At 49.0% G+C, this 22969-nt stretch overlaps 1 protein-coding gene across 1 annotated transcript in view; it reads left to right on the top strand.

Moving 5' to 3' along the window:
• The window catches only part of LOC120988987 (very-long-chain 3-oxoacyl-CoA reductase-B-like), a 156017-nt gene that overhangs the window by 119262 nt on the left and 13786 nt on the right, over positions 1-22969 (top strand). The window contains exons 11-12 of the mRNA XM_040416830.1: positions 1056-1137; positions 13225-13290. Of these exons, the coding sequence (XP_040272764.1) occupies positions 1056-1137; positions 13225-13290 (148 nt within the window). The remainder of the gene's footprint in view (positions 1-1055; positions 1138-13224; positions 13291-22969) is intronic.

Here is a 22969-nt window from a genome sequence, read left to right as displayed (position 1 = left end):
CTGATCGTCGGGGGTGCCGGGTGTTGGACCCCCGCCGATCTGATATTGATGACCAATTCCCCTGCATCCCCCTTTATGGGTAGTGAAGTGGCGCCCTATGAGGATAACTACCCTTGCCTATCCATCGTCCCAGCCCGAATTCAGAGCATATTACCGCAGGAGGTACAACAGGAGAGGACTATAACTTCCAGCATGTCCAAGCTATTATTATGTGATATCAGAGTACATTATAAGAGGAGGTAAAAGAGGAGAGGACTATAACTCCCAGCATATCCAGGGTGTTGTAATATACCCTGATATTACATAATAGTGGCTTGGACATGCTGGGAGTTGTAGTCCTCTTCTCATACCTACTCTCCCAGGACTACAGCTCCCAGCATTTCCCTGGCACTTACATTGAATCCATCCTTCTTCACTTCTTCCCATGCATCACTGGTCTTCTTCTTCATTACTTTACTGCATTGCTGAGCTCCGACATCATCGCAGGTCCTACAGCTCCAGTAGAAGGCGCTGCTGGTGCCCGGAGCTGTCAGCACTAGGGTAATGATTTCTCTTATATGTGAGGGAGGGGGCCTTACACTGCATTGTAAAGTGCATCTGATCAGATGTCCGCCCGTTTGCTTCCACGGACATTCAGCTTAACAGCAGCACTGAAGCAGGGGGCCCCTTAGATGATGGAGGCCCTGGGCAATTGCCCAGTTTGTCCCCCTCCTAACTCCGGCCATGTCCATATTGCCTCCTTTGCAGGCTTGGTTCATTTTTTCATCGCATTATACACTGCTTGTATCCAGGGGTTACCACCACCCTGCAATCCAGCAGTGGTCATGCTTGCATACTATAAGAAAAAGCCTTTTCCTATAGCGTGCAAGCACGGCCACCACTGCTGGATTGCAGGGTGGTCATAACCCCCTTGTTATGAGCAGTGTATAATGCACCATCTTCATCAATGTCCCCGGACCTCACGTAACTGCCACCATACAAGCCTGGGAGGATATATAGACAGAATTGTGAATCTGATGGGACACTGACTGACATTGACCTCTGTTTCTCCATAGGAAAAAAGGTCTGATCATAAACATCTCCTCCGCTGCCGGGGCCCGTCCTTATCCATCATTAACAATGTATTGCGCTACTAAGGTACCTATAGGATCTCATATAAAACATCTTCATGAACTATTAGAATGGTTGTTCACCAATCATACTTACTGTAGATGGTGCCATATCTACGACATCTCAGTGACTGTAAATTACAGGGGCACAGGCAGGGCCGGCTCCAGGTTCATGTGGGCCCTTGGGCGATAAAGTCTCAGTGGGCCCCGTTACACAGTGGTAACTCTCTGAGTACAGATAATACAGTAGATATCGCCTGCAGTCCTATGAAAAACTACAGATCACACTAGTGCTGATAATGTGATAGTGTTACCTGCAGTCCTATGTAAACCACAGATAACACTAGTGTAGATCATGTGGTAGTAGTGTTACCTGCGTCCTTAGTGTGCCTCCCTGTGACTACCACGGACTACATGCTGGTGGCGCTGCCTCCTCTTCCATCTTCATCTTGCCCCGCACAGAATGTCCTGATGCAGCTGTGTCAAGAGTAGGGAACACTGTGGGCATGGTGATGGTGACACACACACAGGGACAGACACACGCACACGGACAGACACACGCACACGGACAGACACACGCACACGGACAGACACACAGGGACAGACACACGCACACGGACAGGCACACGGACAGACACACAGGGACAGACACACGCACATGGACAGACACACGCACACGGACAGACACACGCACATGGACAGACACACGCACATGGACAGACACACGCACACGGACAGACACACACGGACAGACACACACACACACACACACAGGGACAGACACACACGGACAGACACACAGGGACAGACACACGCACACGGACAGGCACACGGACAGACACACAGGGACAGACACACGCACATGGACAGACACACGCACACGGACAGACACACGCACATGGACAGACACACGCACATGGACAGACACACGCACACGGACAGACACACACGGACAGACACACACACACACACACAGGGACAGACACACACGGACAGACACACAGGGACAGACACACAGGGACAGACACACAGGGACAGACACACACACACACACACACACACACACAGGGACAGACACCTGTGCAATTAACCAACTTCTATCTAAAAGGGAATTCCACCTTACTCTGTTACCTTCTATGACTCCCACTGATTCCCAGTACTGAGGGGACATGGACTGAGGTTTAAAAGGGAATTATCAACATGTACCACAAGGTGGTCTAAACCGTAACCCATTAGGCACTGGCTAGACTGTGGGATGGAGTCTAAGCAATGCCTCAGGCCTCATGCACACTGCCGTTATGCGTCCGTTCCGTGCATTGGGGACCACAATTTGTGGTCCCCAATGCACTGGCAACGTCCGTGCGGCGGCCGGGACAGATTGAGACCCATTCAACCTGAATGGGTCCATGATCCGGCCGCACCGCACTAAAAAATAGAACATGTTCTATTTTTTTGCGGTGCGGAGGCACGGACGGAAACACCACGGAAGCACTCCGTAGTGCTTCCCATTGAGCGATTGCGGACCCATTCAAGTGAATAGATCCGCATCCGTGATGCCCGCGGCCGGTGTGCATGAGGCCAGAGACACAGAAAGGGGCACACACACAGGGACAGACAGACAGACACACACACAGGGACTGACAGACAGACATCATGGCCCTCAGAATACACCCAGATCTGTATGATAAACCCCCTTAATTGCACCAGATTCCACTTGAACCCCACTGCCCCTGAGTGCTCCACCTGCCCCCTCATATCTCAGCTCCACCTGCCCCTCATATCTCAGCTCCACCTGCGCCCTCATATCTCAGCTCCACCTGCCCCCCTCATATCTCAGCTCCACCTGCCCCCTCATATCTCAGCTCCACCTGCCCCCTCATATCTCAGCTCCACCTGCCCCCTCATATCTCAGCTCCACCTGCCCCCCTCATATCTCAGCTCCACCTGCCCCCCTCATATCTCAGCCCCACCTGCCCCCCTCATATCTCAGCTCCACCTGCCCCCTCATATCTCAGCTCCACCTGCCCCCTCATATCTCAGCTCCACCTGCCCCCTCATATCTCAGCTCCACCTGCGCCCTCATATCTCAGCTCCACCTGCCCCCCTCATATCTCAGCTCCACCTGCCCCCTCATATCTCAGCTCCACCTGCCCCCTCATATCTCAGCTCCACCTGCCCCCTCATATCTCAGCTCCACCTGCCCCCCTCATATCTCAGCTCCACCTGCCCCCCTCATATCTCAGCTCCACCTGCCCCCCTCATATCTCAGCTCCACCTGCCCCCATATCTCAGCTCCACCTGCCCCCCTCATATCTCAGCTCCACCTGCCCCCTCATAGCTCAGCTCCACCTGCCCCCATATCTCAGCTCCACCTGCCCCCCTCATATCTCAGCTCCACCTGCCCCCCTCATATCTCAGCTTCACCTGCCCCCATATCTCAGCTCCACCTGCCCCCCTCATAGCTCAGCTCCACCTGCCCCCTCATATCTCAGCTCCACCTGCCCCCTCATATCTCAGCTCCACCTGCCCCCCTCATATCTCAGCTCCACCTGCCCCTCATATCTCAGCTCCACCTGCCCCCCTCATATCTCAGCTCCACCTGCCCCCCTCATATCTCAGCTCCACCTGCCCCCATATCTCAGCTCCACCTGCCCCCCTCATATCTCAGCTCCACCTGCCCCCTCATAGCTCAGCTCCACCTGCCCCCTCATATCTCAGCTCCACCTGCCCCCTCATATCTCAGCTCCACCTGCCCCCATATCTCAGCCCCACCCATATCTCAGCTCCACCTGCCCCCTCATATCTCAGCTCCACCTGCCCCCTCATATCTCAGCTCCACCTGCCCCCTCATATCTCAGCTCCACCTGCGCCCTCATATCTCAGCTCCACCTGCCCCCCTCATATCTCAGCTCCACCTGCCCCCTCATATCTCAGCTCCACCTGCCCCCTCATATCTCAGCTCCACCTGCCCCCTCATATCTCAGCTCCACCTGCCCCCCTCATATCTTAGCTCCACCTGCCCCCATATCTCAGCTCCACCTGCCCCCCTCATATCTCAGCTCCACCTGCCCCCTCATAGCTCAGCTCCACCTGCCCCCATATCTCAGCTCCACCTGCCCCCCTCATATCTCAGCTCCACCTGCCCCCCTCATATCTCAGCTCCACCTGCCCCCATATCTCAGCTCCACCTGCCCCCCTCATATCTCAGCTCCACCTGCCCCCTCATAGCTCAGCTCCACCTGCCCCCTCATATCTCAGCTCCACCTGCCCCCTCATATCTCAGCTCCACCTGCCCCCCTCATATCTCAGCTCCACCTGCCCCTCATATCTCAGCTCCACCTGCCCCCATATCTCAGCTCCACCTGCCCCCCTCATATCTCAGCTCCACCTGCCCCCTCATAGCTCAGCTCCACCTGCCCCCTCATATCTCAGCTCCACCTGCCCCCTCATATCTCAGCTCCACCTGCCCCCATATCTCAGCTCCACCTGCCCCCCTCATATCTCAGCTCCACCTGCCCCCCTCACATATGAGCTCCACCTGCCCCCCTCACATATGAGCTCCACCTGCCCCCCTCATATATGAGCTCCATATGCTTCCCCCCACGAAGTTCTGGTTCTCCAGCAGCACATCTGACCTCACTCTGCCTCTTGCAGGCACACACAGCCCCTCCTCCTTCCACAAGCTGCTGCTGCCGTCAGGGTTTGTCATGTGACCATGAAGGAGCATGTGACCAGTGATGTCACAGACCTCCTTCTAACAACTACATTCTAGCATAGGATCGATCATCTACCGAAACTCTATCTCCCCTGTTCTGAGTTCTGGGGCCGCTTACCCCAGCAGTGCACATGGCGAAAATTGTCTGCATTGCTGGGGTAAGCGGCCCCAGAACTCAGAACAGGCAGGACACAGCTGCAGGAGTGAGCGGGCACAGTGGGCCCCCCCAGGAGCAGGGGGCCCCGGCTGCCAGGGGCACAGGCACTGCATGTGCTGCCATATGGTCACTTCACGAGAATACCTCCGTAATATGACATCTGATGGCACATGGCATATGTTTCTGTATGAAATCAGAGTCATGTGAAGGCACATTATGGTGCCATAGATTTCTATGAGGTCTGTATTATAGATTCCTAGAACATGGATTTATAATTCAGCTGTAGGCAGAAGGCTTTAGTGAAAATCAGCTTTGCTATTATCATAATTATAATGATCATCAATATAACCCCCAACATAATCATTACAATAATCATCACTATAACCACCATCATCACTACCATCAGAATAATATACATAATCTTTATTACTATAATAACATTCCTCTCTTAATCATCATCAACATGACTATGATTACTATAATCACCAAAGTCACTACCGTCATCAGTATAATCCCTAACATCACTATCACCATAATATAATCATCACTATCAATATGCTATATGTCATGTTGGGTAGGGAATAGTACAGCCCTGTACCCACACCACTATCCTTACCTACTTGGACCTTGGACGATTGGCACTAAATGATGGTCCCCAACTAGTCGACGGTCCCTAACCTGACTAAATGCACGGGACCTTACGAAGAGGAGAGGGGGGAGACAGACTGACCAGGTAAGGCACATACAGACACAACTGAACAAGTGAAGAGTCAACAATGAAGCAAGGTCAAAACCAGGAGGTAATGTCAAAGGCTAAATCAGTATTCAGAAGCAAGGTCTCAAAACTAGCAGAGGGTCAGTAATCCAGCAATTCTGAGAACCAGTATAACAAGTGTGGTGATGTGCACAGTATAAGTGCTGGGAGGTGTGTATATCCCACCCAGATACCTCAGCTGGGTGAGATAACTGAAATCCAGAAACCTGCAGTGGTTTCAGCAAAGTGTAGTTTGCTGAGATAGTTTTGTCTAGATGTTGTTGTGGGCTGGATTTCATGTGGACTGGGGTGATAGGTTTGGCAGTGGGATCTGTCAGTCCACACCCTTCCACTACATGCATTGTCTTTTGCCAGAGGTGATCTCAGGTGAGGCCTGGTGCTGTAGTCAAGGAGGCATAAAACAACCCTCTGTGTATGACTTGGAGAGAGAAAGGCTGAGGAAGCCTGAGAGAGGGGAGCCGGCTTTGTAAAGCCTGAAGTTTGGGGGGCCCAGCGACGTCTACGGAAAGAGGGTTGCACGGTCAGAGTCAGGAGGACTTCTTGACCATCTCCCCCCAAGGGTGCTGGTGTGGTAACAACCTGGAGGCTGCTGGACGGTATATGGCTGAGGAAGCCGGATCTAATCCTGTGTCTGAACGGAGCTCTATAGGTGAGGTAGAGACAACATGTGTATTGGGTAGAGCCCAGACAGGCAGGTGTTTATGTGTGTGATGGTGCTGAAGTGCCAAAATAAAGCACCATTTGGACTTGAACCCTGTTGTCAGACAAGAAGTCTGTGATTGCGACCCCCTGAGAGAGAGCGATCCCTTACACAAGGTTTGTGAGGCAGGAGGATGAATCACAGGCATCTGTTGCCACGAGCTGCCTGTTTAAATCTCCCACTGACGGGAAGCAAGTGACGCTGACACCGAGCCTGATTGGCCTGGCGTCCCAGATACGTCAACCAGACCGACTGTCAGAGGGGCTGTTTGCCACAGCAACAGAATGACCCCAGCTGTGCCGCAACAGACAGGCTGGGCTCACCGTCAGAGCATGGACAGGCAAGTACATGGCAGTACCCCCCCCCCCCACCGCCTTCTACGAGGGATCACTGGACCCTTAACCAAAGGAACAGGTTTATCAGGATAAGTTTCATGAAACGTTTTGATCAGCTTATCAGCATGCATAACCTTTTCAATGGACCAGGTACTGTACAGTACCTCGCACCTTCCTGGAGTCTAATATTTTGGAGACCTTATACTTCAGCTCCCCTTGTACTTCAACAGGAGTAGGAGGTTTTCGAGGAGGTATTAAAGAAGTGACATATTTCTTGGGTAAAGACCTATGAAAAACATTCTGAATTTTATATGAATCTGGTAACCTAAAATGAGATTGAAGGACAAAGCTCACCAGCAGGACGTGTACTGGGGTTTTTTGAACGAGCACAAATCTCACAAGCACATGTGTATGAAGAAATGTCTCCCGCCAAAGCAGACCACCAGTAATACCTAGATACACGTCTTTTTGTGCTAGAAATCCCTGGGTGCCAACTTAACACTGAATCTCGAAGCTCGCCCCCAGGAGGCGTAGATGGAACTGGCTCTGGAAAATTATTTACCTTTAGGTAGGTCCTGTTTTTGATCTCAGATGACAAATCAGAGAAGATAGTGGAAATGAGAATTCCCTCAGGCAGGATTGATTCTGGATTGGAATTCGGGGAATGACCGGCACAGAAACTCCTAGACAAGGCATTATCCATAATATTTTTTTAATCAAGCCTAAATGTAATGAAAAAATTTAATTAAATGAAAAATAGAGCCGGTCTAGGATTCAGACATTTTGCCGATTGCAAAAACGTTAAATTCTTGTGATCAGTAAGGACCGCTACTTGATGTTGAGCTCCCTCCAGAAAGTGATGCTATTCTTCAAAGGCCCACTTAATAGCAAGGAGCTCTCTGTTACCAATGTCATCATTTCTTTCAGTCGGAGAAAACCTACGAGAAAAAAAAAAAAAAGCACATAATCCGTTTTGCCGGATGACACCGGCAAGTGTTCCGGAATTTTGGGCGGAGATAAAACCGCAGCATGCTGCAGTATTATCTCCATCCTGAAAAGGCAAAAAGACTGAACTCAAGACATCCTGATGCATCCTGAACGGATTGCTCTACATTCAGAATGCATTACGATAAAACTGGTCAGTTCTTTTTCGGTATTGAGCCCCTGGGACGGAACTCAATGCCGGAAAAGAATAACGCTAGTGTGAAAGTACCCTAAGAGGAGTATGTGAACATGTTCCCTGGAACAACACAGCTCCCACACTCACCTCAGAGGATTCAACCTCAACCACATATGGATTAGATTGCTCTGGCTGGATCACAACAGGGGCTTCCAGAAAATAATTTTTCAATAAATCAAAGGTTGCAATTGCTTCTGATGGCCAATGAAGTAGATCTGCCCCCTTCTTAGTCATGTCAGTGAGAGGCTTAGCTATTACCATAATTTTTTTTAATGAACTTGCGGTAATAGGTTTCAAATCCAAGAAAATGTAATGCTTTAAGAGAGGCATTGCTTAAACAAAAAGGCACGACCAGATATAAAAAATGCTGTCTTCCGCTCATCCCCTACTTAATATGAATGAGATGATTAGCAACCCTGAGGTCAAGCTTAATAAACCATTGTGCCCCCAGAACAGGGCCGATGCCCCCAGAACAGGGCCGATGCAACCAGAACAGGGCCCATTCTAGCTTTTCTGCTGCCCGAGGCAAAACATGACATGGCGCACCCTTCCCATTAAAAATCAAAGGTAGGAAAGCGAAATAGCCAACTGTTTCTAGATCGCAAGACTAGTAGCTGACAAAGGCTAATAGTAATAAACTGCTTGCACACATAAATATATACCAGCGAATTTTTGTATGGCCCCCCCCCCCCCCGCAACTTAATGGAAGCACTCATACAGGTGCTCATCACATACATGGACGCACTTATACAGGCACTTACCACATACAGTACAGACCAAAAGTTTGGACACACCTTCTCATTCAAAGAGTTTTCTTTATTTTCATGACTATGAAGGCATCAAAGCTATGAATTAACACATGTGGAATTATATACATAACAAACAAGTGTGAAACAACTGAAAATATGTCATATTCTAGGTTCTTCAAAGTAGCCACCTTTTGCTTTGATTACTACTTTGCACACTCTTGGCATTCTCTTGATGAGCTTCAAGAGGTAGTCCCCTGAAATAGTTTTCACTTCACAGGTGTGACCTGTCAGGTTTACTAAGTGGGATTTCCTGCCTTATAAATGGGGTTGGGACCATCAGTGGCGTTGAGGAGAAGTCAGGTGGATACACAGCTGATAGTCCTACTGAATAGACTGTTAGAATTTGTATTATGGCAAGAAAAAAGCAGCTAAGTAAAGAAAAACGAGTGGCCATCATTACTTTAAGAAATGAAGGTCAGTCAGTCAGCCGAAAAATTGGGAAAACTTTGAAAGTAAGGGCTATTTGACCATGAAGGAGAGTAATGGGGTGCTGTGCCAGATGACCTGGCCTCCACAGTCACCGGACCTGAACCCAATCGAGATTGTTTGGGGTGAGCTGGACCGCAGAGTGAAGGCAAAAGGGCCAACAAGTGCTAAGCATCTCTGGGAACTCCTTTAAGACTGTTAGAAGACCATTTCAGGGGACTACCTCTTGAAGCTCATCAAGAGAATGCCAAGAGTGTGCAAAGCAGTAATCAAAGCAAAAGGTGGCTACTTTGAAGAACCTAGAATATGACATATTTTCAGTTGTTTCACACTTGTTTGTTATGTATATAATTCCACATGTGTTAATTCCTAGTTTTGATGCCTTCATAGTCATGAAAATAAAGAAAACTCTTTGAATGAGAAGGTGTGTCCAAACTTTTGGTCTGTACTGTACATGGATGCACTCATACATGCGCTTACCACATACATGGACGCACTCATACGGGCACTTACCACATACATGGACGCACTCATACATGCGCTTAGCACATATATGGGCGCACTCATACACACTCACCACATACATGGACGCACTTGTACATGCTCACCACATACATGGACACATTCATACAGGCACTTACCACATATATGGACACACTCATACACGTGCTCACCACATACATGGACGCACTCATACACGCTCACCACATACATGGACACACTCATGCACGCACTCACCACATACATGGACACACTCATGCACGCACTCACCACATACATGGACACACTCATACACGTGCTCACCACATACATGGACATACATATATATACACACTCATGAACATAGTTATACACCTATTTCAACACACAAACACTTACCTTTCCTGTAGACAGCTGATGTCTGGTCCTCACAGGCAGCCTGGAGAAGTAGGTGCCATCCAGGGACAGCAGTGGAGGGGTTAATCAGTAATACTACTATGGGGAGTCAGAGAACAGGATGGGGGGGTAGGAGCAACCGGCCTGCTCTGAGTCTACACTAGCTTCCTGTTGGTGGGTGGGGCTTGATCCTATGACGTTCTGCTATTGGCTGGCAGCAGATGTCATAGTAAGCTGCCAGCCAATAGAAAACAAAAAATAATACTGGCAAGCTTTGTGCCAGTACTGCGGATCCCAGAGTAAGAGCGCTGCCAGTACTGCGGATCCCAGAGTGAGATCGCTGCCAGTACTGCGGATCCCAGAGTGAGATCGCTGCTAGTACTGCGGATCCCAGAGTAAGAGCGCTGCCAGTACTGCAGATCCTAGAGTGAGAGCGCTGCCAGTACTGCAGATCCCAGAGTGAGATCGCTGCTAGTACTGCGGATCCCAGAGTGAGATCGCTGCTAGTACTGCGGATCCCAGAGTGAGATCGCTGCTAGTACTGCGGATCCCAGAGTGAGAGCGCTGCCAGTACTACGGATCCCAGAGTGAGAGCGCTGCTAGTACTGCAGATCCCAGAGTGAGAGCGCTGCCAGTACTGCAGATCCTAGAGTGAGAGCGCTGCCAGTACTGCAGATCCCAGAGTGAGAGCGCTGCCAGTACTGCAGATCCCAGAGTGAGAGCGCTGCCAGTACTGCGGATCCCAGAGTGAGAGCGCTGCCAGTACTGCGGATCCCAGATTAAGAGTGCTGCCAGTACTGCGGATCCCAGAGTGAGAGCACTGCCAGTACTGCGGATCCCAGAGTGAGAGCGCTTCCAGTACTGCGGATCCCAGAGTAAGAGCGCTGCCAGTACTGCGGATCCCAGAGTGAGATCGCTGCCAGTACTGCGGATCCCAGAGTGAGAGCGCTGCCAGTACTGCGGATCCCAGAGTGAGAGCGCTGCCAGTACTGCGGATCCCAGAGTGAGAGCGCTGCCAGTACTGCGGATCCCAGAGTGAGAGCGCTGCCAGTACTGCGGATCCCAAAAGCGGGCCTGCCCCAGAATCTGGTTTAACAATTCTGGAATTAATAGCAAAAGGTTTGTTGAGCTATAATCAACACAAGGTCTGAATTCACCATCTTGTTTACTGACAAAGAAAAACCCAGCCCCATTGGAGACAGAGGGCTAAAAGTAACCCGTCAGTAAACTTCCCTGAATATAATGCCTTATTCCCTGGCGTCCAGGCCAGAGAGATTATAGATCCTCCTACTTAACCGTGGGCAATAAGTCAGTGGTGCAATCGTATGATCCGGGAGCCAGAAGAGAATCAGAACATTCCCAAAGTCTCTGATGTATTCAGGAACCCGTCCCATCTCCACATTGAGATTATCAAGGAGCATAGACAAGTACTGAAACATTTGGGTCCCCATTCGTCCTGGTGTAGGTTGCAACTTTTTTGCGACATCTGGAAACGTTGCACATGATAAATGTCATCTACAATGTCCCCCATAATCCTTTTTTCCTCCTGAAGTTCTCTCTGTCTTGAGGAAACTTGGTAACTCTCAGCTGCATCGGTTCATCAGTGGAAACAGACACCTTGGAAAAGCTGGATGGCAAATCTGGACTGGAATAAGCAACAGGTGTGGAGGAATATTGTCTTCTGCATTCCCTAAAGTCGTCTGTCCTTGACTATGTCAGAAACACCATGGCACAATCGACATATCAGGGCTGGGTTACTCCAATTGGTGGCGACACAACATTATTGGAAATTGACATAATACTTCTCTACAGGTCTCTATCCCTGCTGAACGAGACCAGTTGGGATTCTGTCAGGAGCAGAGAAGAAAAAATATATATACCGATGACAGCAGAGGAGAGTCAGAGGGAAGAGAGAAGGTCCATTCCTGAGGATCCTCTTCCAGGAAAAAAATAACGATCCTCACCCTCTGTAGTTCAGATGCTGAAGAATGAGGTCTGAGACAAAAGTATCATTTATAACACTTCCGCAAAGACACAAATTGCTTCCCATCACCTGCAAAGTGATCAGGCAACTTAACTTGGGGTTTGAGGAGCTCCACTAAGGGTGGAGATTAAGTGGTCTCTTGGTGTTGAACCCTTTCTTCAAAGTTCTGGACCAGCTAGTTAAGACCGTTCATCTGGTACACCAAGGCCCATATTGGATCCATTCCAGAAAAGGAAATGCTGCAGAGGAATTTGGTACGGACTGTGATTAAAGCTTCACAACGAACTCAAGCCAAGCTGGTGTTTACTAAAGGCACATGCTATCTGATCAGTTATTGGGGGGAATACTATAGAATATAATAAGATTGTAAGCAGTCTAGCCTGCATTACGCACCCAAATAATAATAACCGGGTAATAACAGGTAAGGCACAGCTGGTCTATTTGAGCCCGCCAGTATTTAAATTTACCGCTTATACCTCCAGTATCCACCGGAGGATGCCACGCTCTACAGCACAAGGGCCCCAGCCCCTGGCTGGGTGTATGTAAATTTATATGCATCTGTGGTCGCGTTCATGACCATGTTTAAGTAAAAATACGGTTTTGGAAAAACTGGTGTTTGAGTTGCTTTCCTCGTTTGTGACTTCGCTGTATCCTGGGGAGCCCACCCCGGTACACGGCTTACGCCCGCTCCCTGATAGGCTGACCAGGCCAAATGTCAGTGGGACCGATTGCCAAAGTAATGGAGCAACGACCCAAACTGCGCCGCGACAAAGAGGCCAGGCTCGTCACCAGAGCATGGACAGGAAAGCACGTGACATTATAATCACCATCATCACTATAAACACCAACATCACTATCATCATAGTATAATTATCATTCCTCACTATAATCATCAACATCACTGTCATAATTATCATCAAAAGTACTATCACCACTATAATCATCATCACGACAACCCTCACTATTATGATAATTACCATCACCACTATCACTATAACCCTCATCATCATCAGGGTGTGTGCACCCCTGGTATCCCCTTGCACTAGCCGGTATATGGGTGACGTTGTGTCTTGTCGTGTTATCTGTTATCAGTTGTAGATAGAACCTGTGTGATGTTATCGCTCTCATCATCTCACCACCATGTTGTCTCTTTTTTAGGCTTTCATGGACTTTTTCTCCCGCTCCCTCTACTACGAGTACAGATCTGATGGGATTACAGTTCAGGTACCAGTATTACCTCCACAACACTGCCCACAGTATTATGTCCACCTGTTTTCTCATGGCTTGAATGGCATGAAGAAAAAACTAAATTGTGAACGTAGCTTTGGAGGAGACTGGAGTATAAGACATGACATCACGTAACAGCAAAATTGTAAAAACAGCTCTGGATGTGACTGGAGTAAAAGGCCTGACATAACAATAATCCCCTCTAATGATACAGTAGTAGCCCAACTCATATTCCAAAGGAAACTTAGTCCTCATTAGTGATGGACGAACATCGGCTGGGACGGTTAGCGAATGCTCGTTCGCGATCAAATGTTCGCGAACCGCGCGTTCGTGACGGGCCGCATTGACTTTTATGGCTGGCGAACCTGAAAAACCTTCAGGTCATCGAATCATTGGCAAAAATTCCCACAAAAAATATGTATTTTAATCAGGGGCCTTTTTTATGCGTCTTAAAAGGAAACTCTAAAAAATGTGCCCTGCTGGAGCCTAGATACATTTTATTTTAAGCCACGGGAGTACAGGCCCCAAAAGTTAGGCATTCACCTGACAGAAAAGAACTTGTGATTATGTGGCTGGAGGTACATTAGGCGGTCACTGGATACAAATTTTACTTTAGGCCAGTACAGGCCCCAAAATTAGGCTTTCACCTGACAGAAAAGGCCTTTTATGCCGCTGTATATACATAAGACAAGGACCATTCTTTGTTCTGGGTGGTGGCGAATATGTGTGGGCTGGCATGAGGAAATTCAATTACACGTGGTGGTCACAGGTGTTAAATTCCTCCGAGATCCATGCCTCATTCATTCATTTAGAAATGTGAGGTAGTCCACACTGTCGCGAGCTAGGCGAGTGCGCTTATCGGTCACAATACCCCCTGTTGCGCTGAACGTCCTTTCGGACAGGACACTCGACGAGGGGCAAGCCAAGAGTTTCATGGCAAATTGTACCAGCTCTGGCCACAGGTCAAGCCTGAACACCCAGTAGTCCAGGGGTTCCTCGCTTCTCAGAGCGTCCACATCGGCTGTTAAACCAATGTAGTCGGACACCTGTCGGTCTAGGCGTTCCCTGAGGCTGGATCCGGAGGGCGGCTGTCGATAGGTTGGCTGCAAGAATGATCTCATATTCGAAGTGACCAACACATCTTCAAACCACCCTCTTCTTGCAGGCGTGGTAGGATTGGTACCCGCACCTGTTTCACTGTGGGTGGAAATTCCTCTGCCAGCGCCCGCAACAGCAGAATGCAGCATCTCTCGCATCAAGGCCTGGAAATGCTGCATTCTGACAGCTTCTGTGATGCTGGTAACATGTCCGGCATTTTGTGTTTGTACTGGGGGTCTAAGTACATTGCCACCCAGTACTAGTCCTTGCCTTTTATGCTTTCTATATGGGGGTCCCTCTTCAAACACTGGAGCATGAAGGCCCCCATTTGCACTAAATTGGAAGCGGTGGAGCGCCCTGGCTCCTGCTCGTCGTCCAGGAGAATGTCGTCCTCGGTCTCTTCCCCCAGCCATGGACAACACCAGGGATCCCTGAAAAGTTTAATGTCCCCCTCGAAGCCTGCTCTTCTTACTCTTCCTCCTCCTATTCCCCCCGCCACCATCCTCCTCTGACTCCTCTTCAGACTCCTGCTGACTTGTCTCAGATGGTGTAGCCCCCCCCCCCCCCCGGGAATTCATCCAATGCACGCTCCAGGCAGAAGGTGTAAGGTACGATGTCACTGATGGTGCCCTGGCTGCGGATGACAAGTTTGGTTATCTCATCAAATGGCCGCAGAAGTCTCCATGCGTCGCACATGAGCAGCCACTGTCCTGCTGCAGAGTTCATACAGGTAGTCGTTAACGGCACGTTGCTGCTATCAAGCATATACAAGGTGGAGTTCCAGTGCGTCGTGCTGTCACAAATCAGACGTCTGACAGGCAGGTGGTGTCACCGCTGAACATCAGCAAGACGAGCCAAGGCCATCTTCTAAAATGGCCAGAGATTTTCCTGGCCTGCTGCAAGACGTCCTGGACCCCGGGGTATTTGGCAACGAATCGCTGCGCGACTAAGTTCAGGACGTGTGCCATGTACGGCACGTGTGTCATTTTGCCCTGTTTCAGCTCGCTCAGCAGATTGGCACCGTTGTCGCACACTACTTTACCAACTGTCAAATTGAGCGGGGTTAGCCACTGATCGGCCTGTGACCGCAGAGATGAAAGCAGTGCAGGACCGGTGTGGCTCTTGGCTTCCAGGCACAACAGCTGCAGCACAGCATGGCAACATCTCACCTGGCACGTCAAATAGGTTCTGGGGAGCTTGGGGGGGGGTGCAGCGGAAGAGGCAGTAGCAGTGAAACAGGAGGAGTCAGCCGAGGAGGAGACGGAGGATGGAGTAGGAGGAGGATAAAAAGAGGAAGGCCTGCATGCAATCCATGGCAGTAACACCAAATCCACATGGGAGCCACGGTTACATGCTTGACAGCCGTCAGATGGTTCACCCAGTGGACAGTAAAAGTTATGTACCTTCCCTGCCCGTGTTTGCTAGACCACGTGTCTGTGGTCAGATGTATCTTAGCACCGACACTGTGTGCCAGAGATATATTCACATCCTGCTGAACATGGCTATATAGCTCTGGGATGCCCTTCTGGGAGAAATATTTCCTTCCGGGGACCTTCCGTTGCGGTGTGCCAATGGCCACAAATTTTCTAAAGGCCTCCGAGTCCACCAGTTTATATGGCAGTAGTTGGCGGGCTAGCAGTACCGACAAGCCGGCGGTCAGCCGTTAGGCAAGAGGGTTATCCGGCGTCATCAACTTTTTACGTTCGAACATTTGCGCCATTGAAGCCTGCCTTTTGCCAGATGAACGCCACGACGGCACAGTGGAAGGTGGAGTGGAGGACAAATGGGAGGAGAGAAGAGAAGGAGAAGAGGCAGGACGTGGAGCGCCGGGAGTGTGGCTTTGTGGGTTCTGACATTGTTGCTCCCACTGTGCTCGGTGATGGGAGGCCAGGTGCCTTCTTAAGGCTGTCATCCCTAGGTGAGTGTTGGGCTTACCGTGACTTATGCGTTGACAGCACAGGCTGCAGATGGCAACACTATTATCAGCAGCTGACACGTTAAAAATAGCCCACACTGTGGCTCCATGTGCTGGCATCCTGGGAGCGCCAGAAGTGACCGTGCATGGTGGATGGCTCGCTCCAGATACATTTGCAGTCTGCTTTTTGCCTCCTGTGCAATGCGAATTCTGAATGCTTCTCCTACTTCTACCCTATCTGCTGCTCTGTCTTTCCCTCTGAACTTCCCTCCTCTTACTATATTGTGGGCACCCACGTGACATCCATCCAGTCACCTTCACCACCACTGACATTAGAGATTTTGGAGTAGGCAGCAACAGTGGGGACCTCTGTCCTTAGGCTGATCTGGGTACTGTCAGACCGCTGGGTGGCGGCTGTTGCTACCTCCTTTTCCTGATCCGATGCTAAGAATGGCTGCCCATTGGTAATGTCTGGGAATGGATGGGAAAATAATTCTTCTGACTTGAGTGGAGGGGCTATGGTGGTGGTGGTGTCTTTTGGGGTGCACACAGCAGAGAGTGAGGAGGGTGCAGATACAGAGGATGAGGAGGGAGCAGAATCGGAAGGCTGAGTGAGCCACTCAACCAACTCTGGTGCGTCCTTTGACGTAATCGCACGCATCTTCTCCAACTTCCCACTTAGGCTCCGGCCTGGTACACCTGCCCGACCCCTACCACCCCTGCGAAATGGCTTGCCTTTTCCTCTGCCTGTCATTTTCAAAATGACCCTGTGACAAACTCTCTATAGAAGAGCAGTATTTATGGAAGCAGGTATATCGCAGGTCTCAATCAATATTTGGTGGAAGCCGGTATATCAATCCCCTCTATCAGTATTTTGTGGAAACAGATATATAGAACCCCTTAATGAGTATTTGCTGGAAACCGGGACATCAAACCCCATAATCAATATTTCGTGGAAGCCGATGTTACGCAGGCCTCAATCTATATTTGGTGGAAGCCGGTATATCAATCCCCTCTATCAGTATTTTGTGGAAACAGATATATAGAACCCCTTAATGAGTATTTGCTGGAAGCTGGGTTATCAAACCCCTTAATCAACATTTGGTGGAAGATGATGTATTGCAGGCCTCAATCTATATTTGGTGGAAACTGGTATATCAATCCCCTCTATCAAGATTTTATGGAAACAGGTATACAGTATATAATCCCTTAATGAGTATTTGCTGGAAGCCGAGATATAAAACCCCTTAATCAATATTTGGTGGAAGCTGGTGCATCGCAGGCCTCATTCAATATGTGGTGTAAGCGATATCAATCCCCTCTATCAGTATTTTGTGGAAACAGGTATATTAAACACCTTAATCAATATTTGGTGGAAGCCGGTGTATCGCAGGCCCTTAATCTATATTTTGTAGAAACTGGTATATCAATCTCCTCTATCAGTATTTTGTGGAAACAGGTATATAGAGCCCCTTAGTATTTGCTGGAAGCCGGTGTCACGGAAGGTATGTAAGCAGGGAAATAACCAAACACAGGGAAAACAAACAGAACAATAGACTAGGCCCAAAAGCTAGGGAAAAGGGGTCACCTCCTAATGATCCCTGAACCTTTCCCTATACTGCTGTGCACATGTGCATACCCTTATGGTGGATATGCACATGCTCTCGTGCCTACATCTATATACCCTGGTTAAACCCTGAGCAGTAGGAAACGGGGAAGAGGCGATCTGCTTCCTCAAACAGGAGAAGGCAAGCGTCTCCCTAGAGGCCTAGACAAAAGACAACAAGGGAAGAAACAGAGAGGACTTATCTTGAGCTGAGGTGGAGCAGACAATCCACAACACATCCAAAGCCCACAGGAATGAACTATAAGCCGCACAGGCCACTGGGAGAAGGAGGAATAAATAGCCTCGCTAACAATCAACCCAGTACACCTGAGGGAAGGTGGATCCAGCTCAAACCCAAACCAAAACAAATAGATGAGTCAAACATGTGTAGCCAGCCTGGCAGATCTCTGTACATTCACAGGGCAAGGCGTGACAGTACCCCCCCTTCTATGGGTAACCTCTGGACACCCCAGACCAACTTTCTCCGGGTGTGCCCTGTGAAAGGCCCTCACCAGGCGGCTAGCACTAACATCAGAAGCCGGAATCCACATTCTTTCCTCAGGACCGTATCTCTTCCAGTGCACTAGGTACGAAGAACACGCGAGTCGAGAATCCTAGAAATCTCAAACTCTAAATTGCCATCCACCAGGAGAGGATGAGGTGGCAATGGAGATGGTTCCACAGGTTCCACATATTTCTTCAGTAAGGACCTGTGAAACACATTATGGATCGTCCAGGTCTGCGGAAGATCCAGACGAAACACCACAGGTTTGACCACAGCAGAGATTTTGTAAGGGCCAATAAATCTTGGACCCAGTTTCCAAGATGGTACCTTGAGCTTAATGTTTATAGTGGACAACCACACCGAATCACCCACACACAGGTCCGGACCAGTCATACGTCTCCTGTCAGCCATCCGTTTATATCTTTCACCCATCTTTTCCAAATTAACTTGGATCTTCCGCCACATAGATGACAAGGCGGAAGAGAATCTCTCCTCTTCTGACATTCCAGAAGATCTAGTCCCAGAAAAAGTACCCAAACTGTGGGTGAAAACCATATGCGCCAAAAAATGGCGACTTATCAGTGGACTCCTGTCTATGGTTATTCAAGGCAAATTTGGCTAGAGACAAGAACGAAGACCAGTCATCCTGATTCTCTGCAACAAAACACCTCAAATAGGTCTCCAGGTTTTGGTTAGTGCGCTCTGTCTAACCATTCGACTGGGGATGAAAAGCCGAAGAGAAAGACAGTTGAATTCCCAGACAAGAGCAAAACGCCCTCCAAAACCTGGAAACTAATTGCGTCCCCCTATCAGACACCACATCAGAGGGAATGCCATGTAGTTTTACAATGTTATCGATAAAAACCTGAGCGAGAGTTTTGGCATTGGGCAAGCTAGGTAACGGTACAAAGTGGGCCATCTTACTGAAGCGGTCCACTACCACCAAAATCACAGTTTTCCCAGAGGAACTCGGTAAATGCGTCCAAGGACGAGATGGGATGGACAAAGGAAGAAGGGATCCTGAAGGCCTAGTGTGAGCCACCTTCGCCTGTGCACAGGTCTCACGAGCTGCCACATAACCCTCCACACCCTTGCGCAACCCTGGCCACAAGAATCTCTGGGAAATAAGATCTATGGTGGATTTGCTTCCAAGGATGTCCCGCAAGGACCGTATCATGATGTTCCTTGAACACCTTGTATCGCAGTTCAGCAGGAATAAAACAACTTGCCTGGAGTACAGGAATCAGGAGCCTCCTCCTGGGCCCGCAACACCTCCATCTCCAACTCGAGATACAGAGCAGAAACCACCACCCCATCAGCCAAAATCAGAGCAGGGTCCGTCCGAATCACTCCCCCCAGGAAAACTTTGTGACAACGCATCTGCCTTGACATTTTTAACCCCAGGGCGAAAGGTGACCACAAAATTGAACCTAGTAAAAAACAGCGACCACCTAGCCTGTCTAGGATTCAGGCGCTTAGCAGACTGCAGGTAAGCCAAATTCTTGTGATCAGTATATACCGTAATAAAATAAGTAGCCCCTACCAACCAGTGACGCCATTCTTCAAAGGCCAATTTAATGGCCAGTAATTCTCTATCTCCTACATCATAATTTCTTTCAGCGGCGGAGAGTTATTTTGAGAAAAAAAGCACACGGATGCCATTTTCTAGGGGATGGACCCTGCGACAGAACTGCTCCGACCCCCACTTCTGATGCATCCACCTCCACGACGAACGATTGAGACACATTAGGTTGCATCAGAATGGGAGCAGACGCAAAACATTTCTTAATAGCAGAAAAGGCCTGTAATGCCTCATCCGACCAGACAGAGAGGTCGGCGCCTTTTTCAGTCATATCTGTCAAAGGTTTTACAATGGTGGAATAATTCAAGATTAATTTTCTGTAGTAATTGGTAAAACCCCAAAAACGCATCAGAGCTTTCTGATTCTCAGGCCGGTCCCATTCCAGTACTGCCCGGACCTTTTCGGGGTCCATACGAAAACCAGAGTCAGAAAGCAGGTATCCCAAAAACGGTAGCTCCTGGACAGCAAATACACATTTTTCCAATTTTGCATACAATTTATTCTCCCGAAAGATCGACAACACCTGTCTCACGTGATCCTGATTGGTCTTCAAATCGGGTGAGTAAATTAGTATGTCATCAAGATAAATAACAACAAACCTTCCCACTAAATGATGGAAAATATCATTGACAAATCGCTGAAAGACCGCTGGCGCATTAGTTAAACCAAAGGGCATGACAAGATTCTTGAAATGACCTTCTGGTGTATTGAAGGCTGTTTTCCACTCATCTCCTTCCTTTATTCTGATCAAATTATAGGCTCCTCTTAAATCCAACTTGGAGAACACCTTGGCACCGACAATTTGATCAAATAGATCAGAAATCAAAGGAAGGGGATACGGATCACGGACCGTAATAAGATTCAATTCCCGGAAATCCAAACACGGTCTAAGTGATCCGTCTTTCTTTTTTTACGAAAAAGAAGCCGGCGGCCACAGGGGACTTGGATGGCCAAATATGTCCCTTGGCCTACCTGTCACCCAGCGCCTAAATAATAGGCCTAAAATTTATATTCAGCTAAATCTGTGTTTATTGCTGAGGCTGGTCAATTCATTTAGTGTCCGCCAAAGCACAGTTTTTCTTCTGGGTTGAAATACAATTCCCAACTTAGCAATTCCCTAAATCAGTGGTTTCTGCTGTATCAGGCCAACTTTAAATCTATCCATAAAAGGGTATATTAGATTGAAGGTGCGGATAGGGTCATCCTCAATAACTTCACACGCTACCGTGCATCTCCAAGTCTAATTCTGTCCGTAAACGTATAACGGTCATCCAGCGCCTAAATACTAGGCCTACAATTTATATTCAGCTAAATCTGTTGATACTGCTGTGGCTGGTCAATCTATTTAGTGTCTGCCAAAGCACAGTTTTTGTTCTGGGTTGAAATACAATTCCCAACTTAGAGCAGAAACCACAAATTTAGGGAATTACTATCAGGCCAAGGTTAAATCTATCCATAAAAGGGTATATTAGATTGAAGGTGTGGATAGGGTCATCCTCAATAACTTCACACGCTACCGTGCATCTCCAAGTCTAATTCTGTCCGTAAAAGGGATACCTGTCATCCAGCGCCTAAATACTAGGCCTACAATTTATATTCAGCTACATCTGTCGTTACTGTTGTGCCTGTATTAGTGTAATACGGTACCTAAATAGATAGCCAGATAGTGTTAGGTGCCTGTAAAAAAAAGGCCTGAATTTAATTTCAATACATTGGGCCAAATAATTTTTTTCTTATTGTGGTGAACGGTAACAATGAAGAAAACATCTAGTAAGGGACGCGGACGCGGACATGGTCGTGGTGGTGTTAGTGGACCCTCTGGTGCTGGGAGAGGACGTGGCCGTTCTGCCACAGCCACACGTCCTAGTGAACCAACTACCTCAGGTCCCAGTAGCCAGCAGAATTTACAGCGATATTTGGTGGGGCCCAATGCCGTTCTAAGGATGGTAAGGCCTGAGCAGGTACAGCCATTAGTCAATTGGGTGGCCGACAGTGGATCCAGCACGTTCACATTATCTCCCACCCAGTCTTCTGCAGAAAGCGCACAGATGGCGCATGAAAACCAAGCCCATCAGTCTGTCACATCACCCCCATGCATATCAGGGAAACTGTCTGAGCCTCAAGTTATGCAGCAGTCTCTTATGCTGTTTGAAGACTCTGCTGGCAGGGTTTCCCAAGGGCATCCACCTAGCCCTTCCCCAGGGGTGGAAGAGATAGAATGCACTAACGCACAACCACTTATGTTTCCTAATGATGAGGACATGGGAATACCACCTCAGCACGTCTCTGATGATGACGAAACACAGGTGCCAACTGCTGCGTCTTTCTGCAGTGTGCAGACTGAACAGGAGGTCAGGGAGGAAGACTGGGTGGAAGACGATGCAGGGAACGATGAGGTCCTAGACCCCACATGGAATGAAGGTCGTGCCACTGACTTTCAGAGTTCGGAGGAAGAGGCAGTGGTGAGACCGAGCCAACAGCGTAGCAAAAGAGGGAGCAGTGGGCAAAAGCAGAACACCCGCCGCCAAGAGAGTCCGTCTGCTATTGGCCACCGCCATCTGGGACCGAGCACCCCAAAGGCAGCTTCAAGGAGTTCCCTGGCGTGGCAGTTCTTCAAACAATGTGCTGACGACAACACCCGAGTGGTTTGCAAGCTGTGCCATCAGAGCCTTTCTGAACCTTAGCACAACCTGCATGACCAGGCACCTGCATGCAAAGCATGAACTGCAGTGGAGTAAACACCTTAAAAACAAGGAACTCACTCAGGCTCCCCTGCTACCTCTTCTGCTGCTGCCGCCTCGGCCTCTTCCTCCGCCTCTGGAGGAACGTTGGCACCTGCCGCCCAGCAAACAGAGGATGTACCACCAACACCACCACCACCTCCATCACCAAGCATCTCAACCATGTCACACGGCAGCGTTCAGCTCTCCATCTCACAAACATTTGAGAGAAAGCGTAAATTCCCACCTA

This window comes from Bufo bufo, chromosome 1 (assembly GCF_905171765.1).
Source record: "Bufo bufo chromosome 1, aBufBuf1.1, whole genome shotgun sequence".
Taxonomy (NCBI): domain Eukaryota; kingdom Metazoa; phylum Chordata; class Amphibia; order Anura; family Bufonidae; genus Bufo; species Bufo bufo.
Note: the sequence above shows the minus strand (reverse complement) of the source record. Positions and strands in the feature narration are given on the sequence as shown.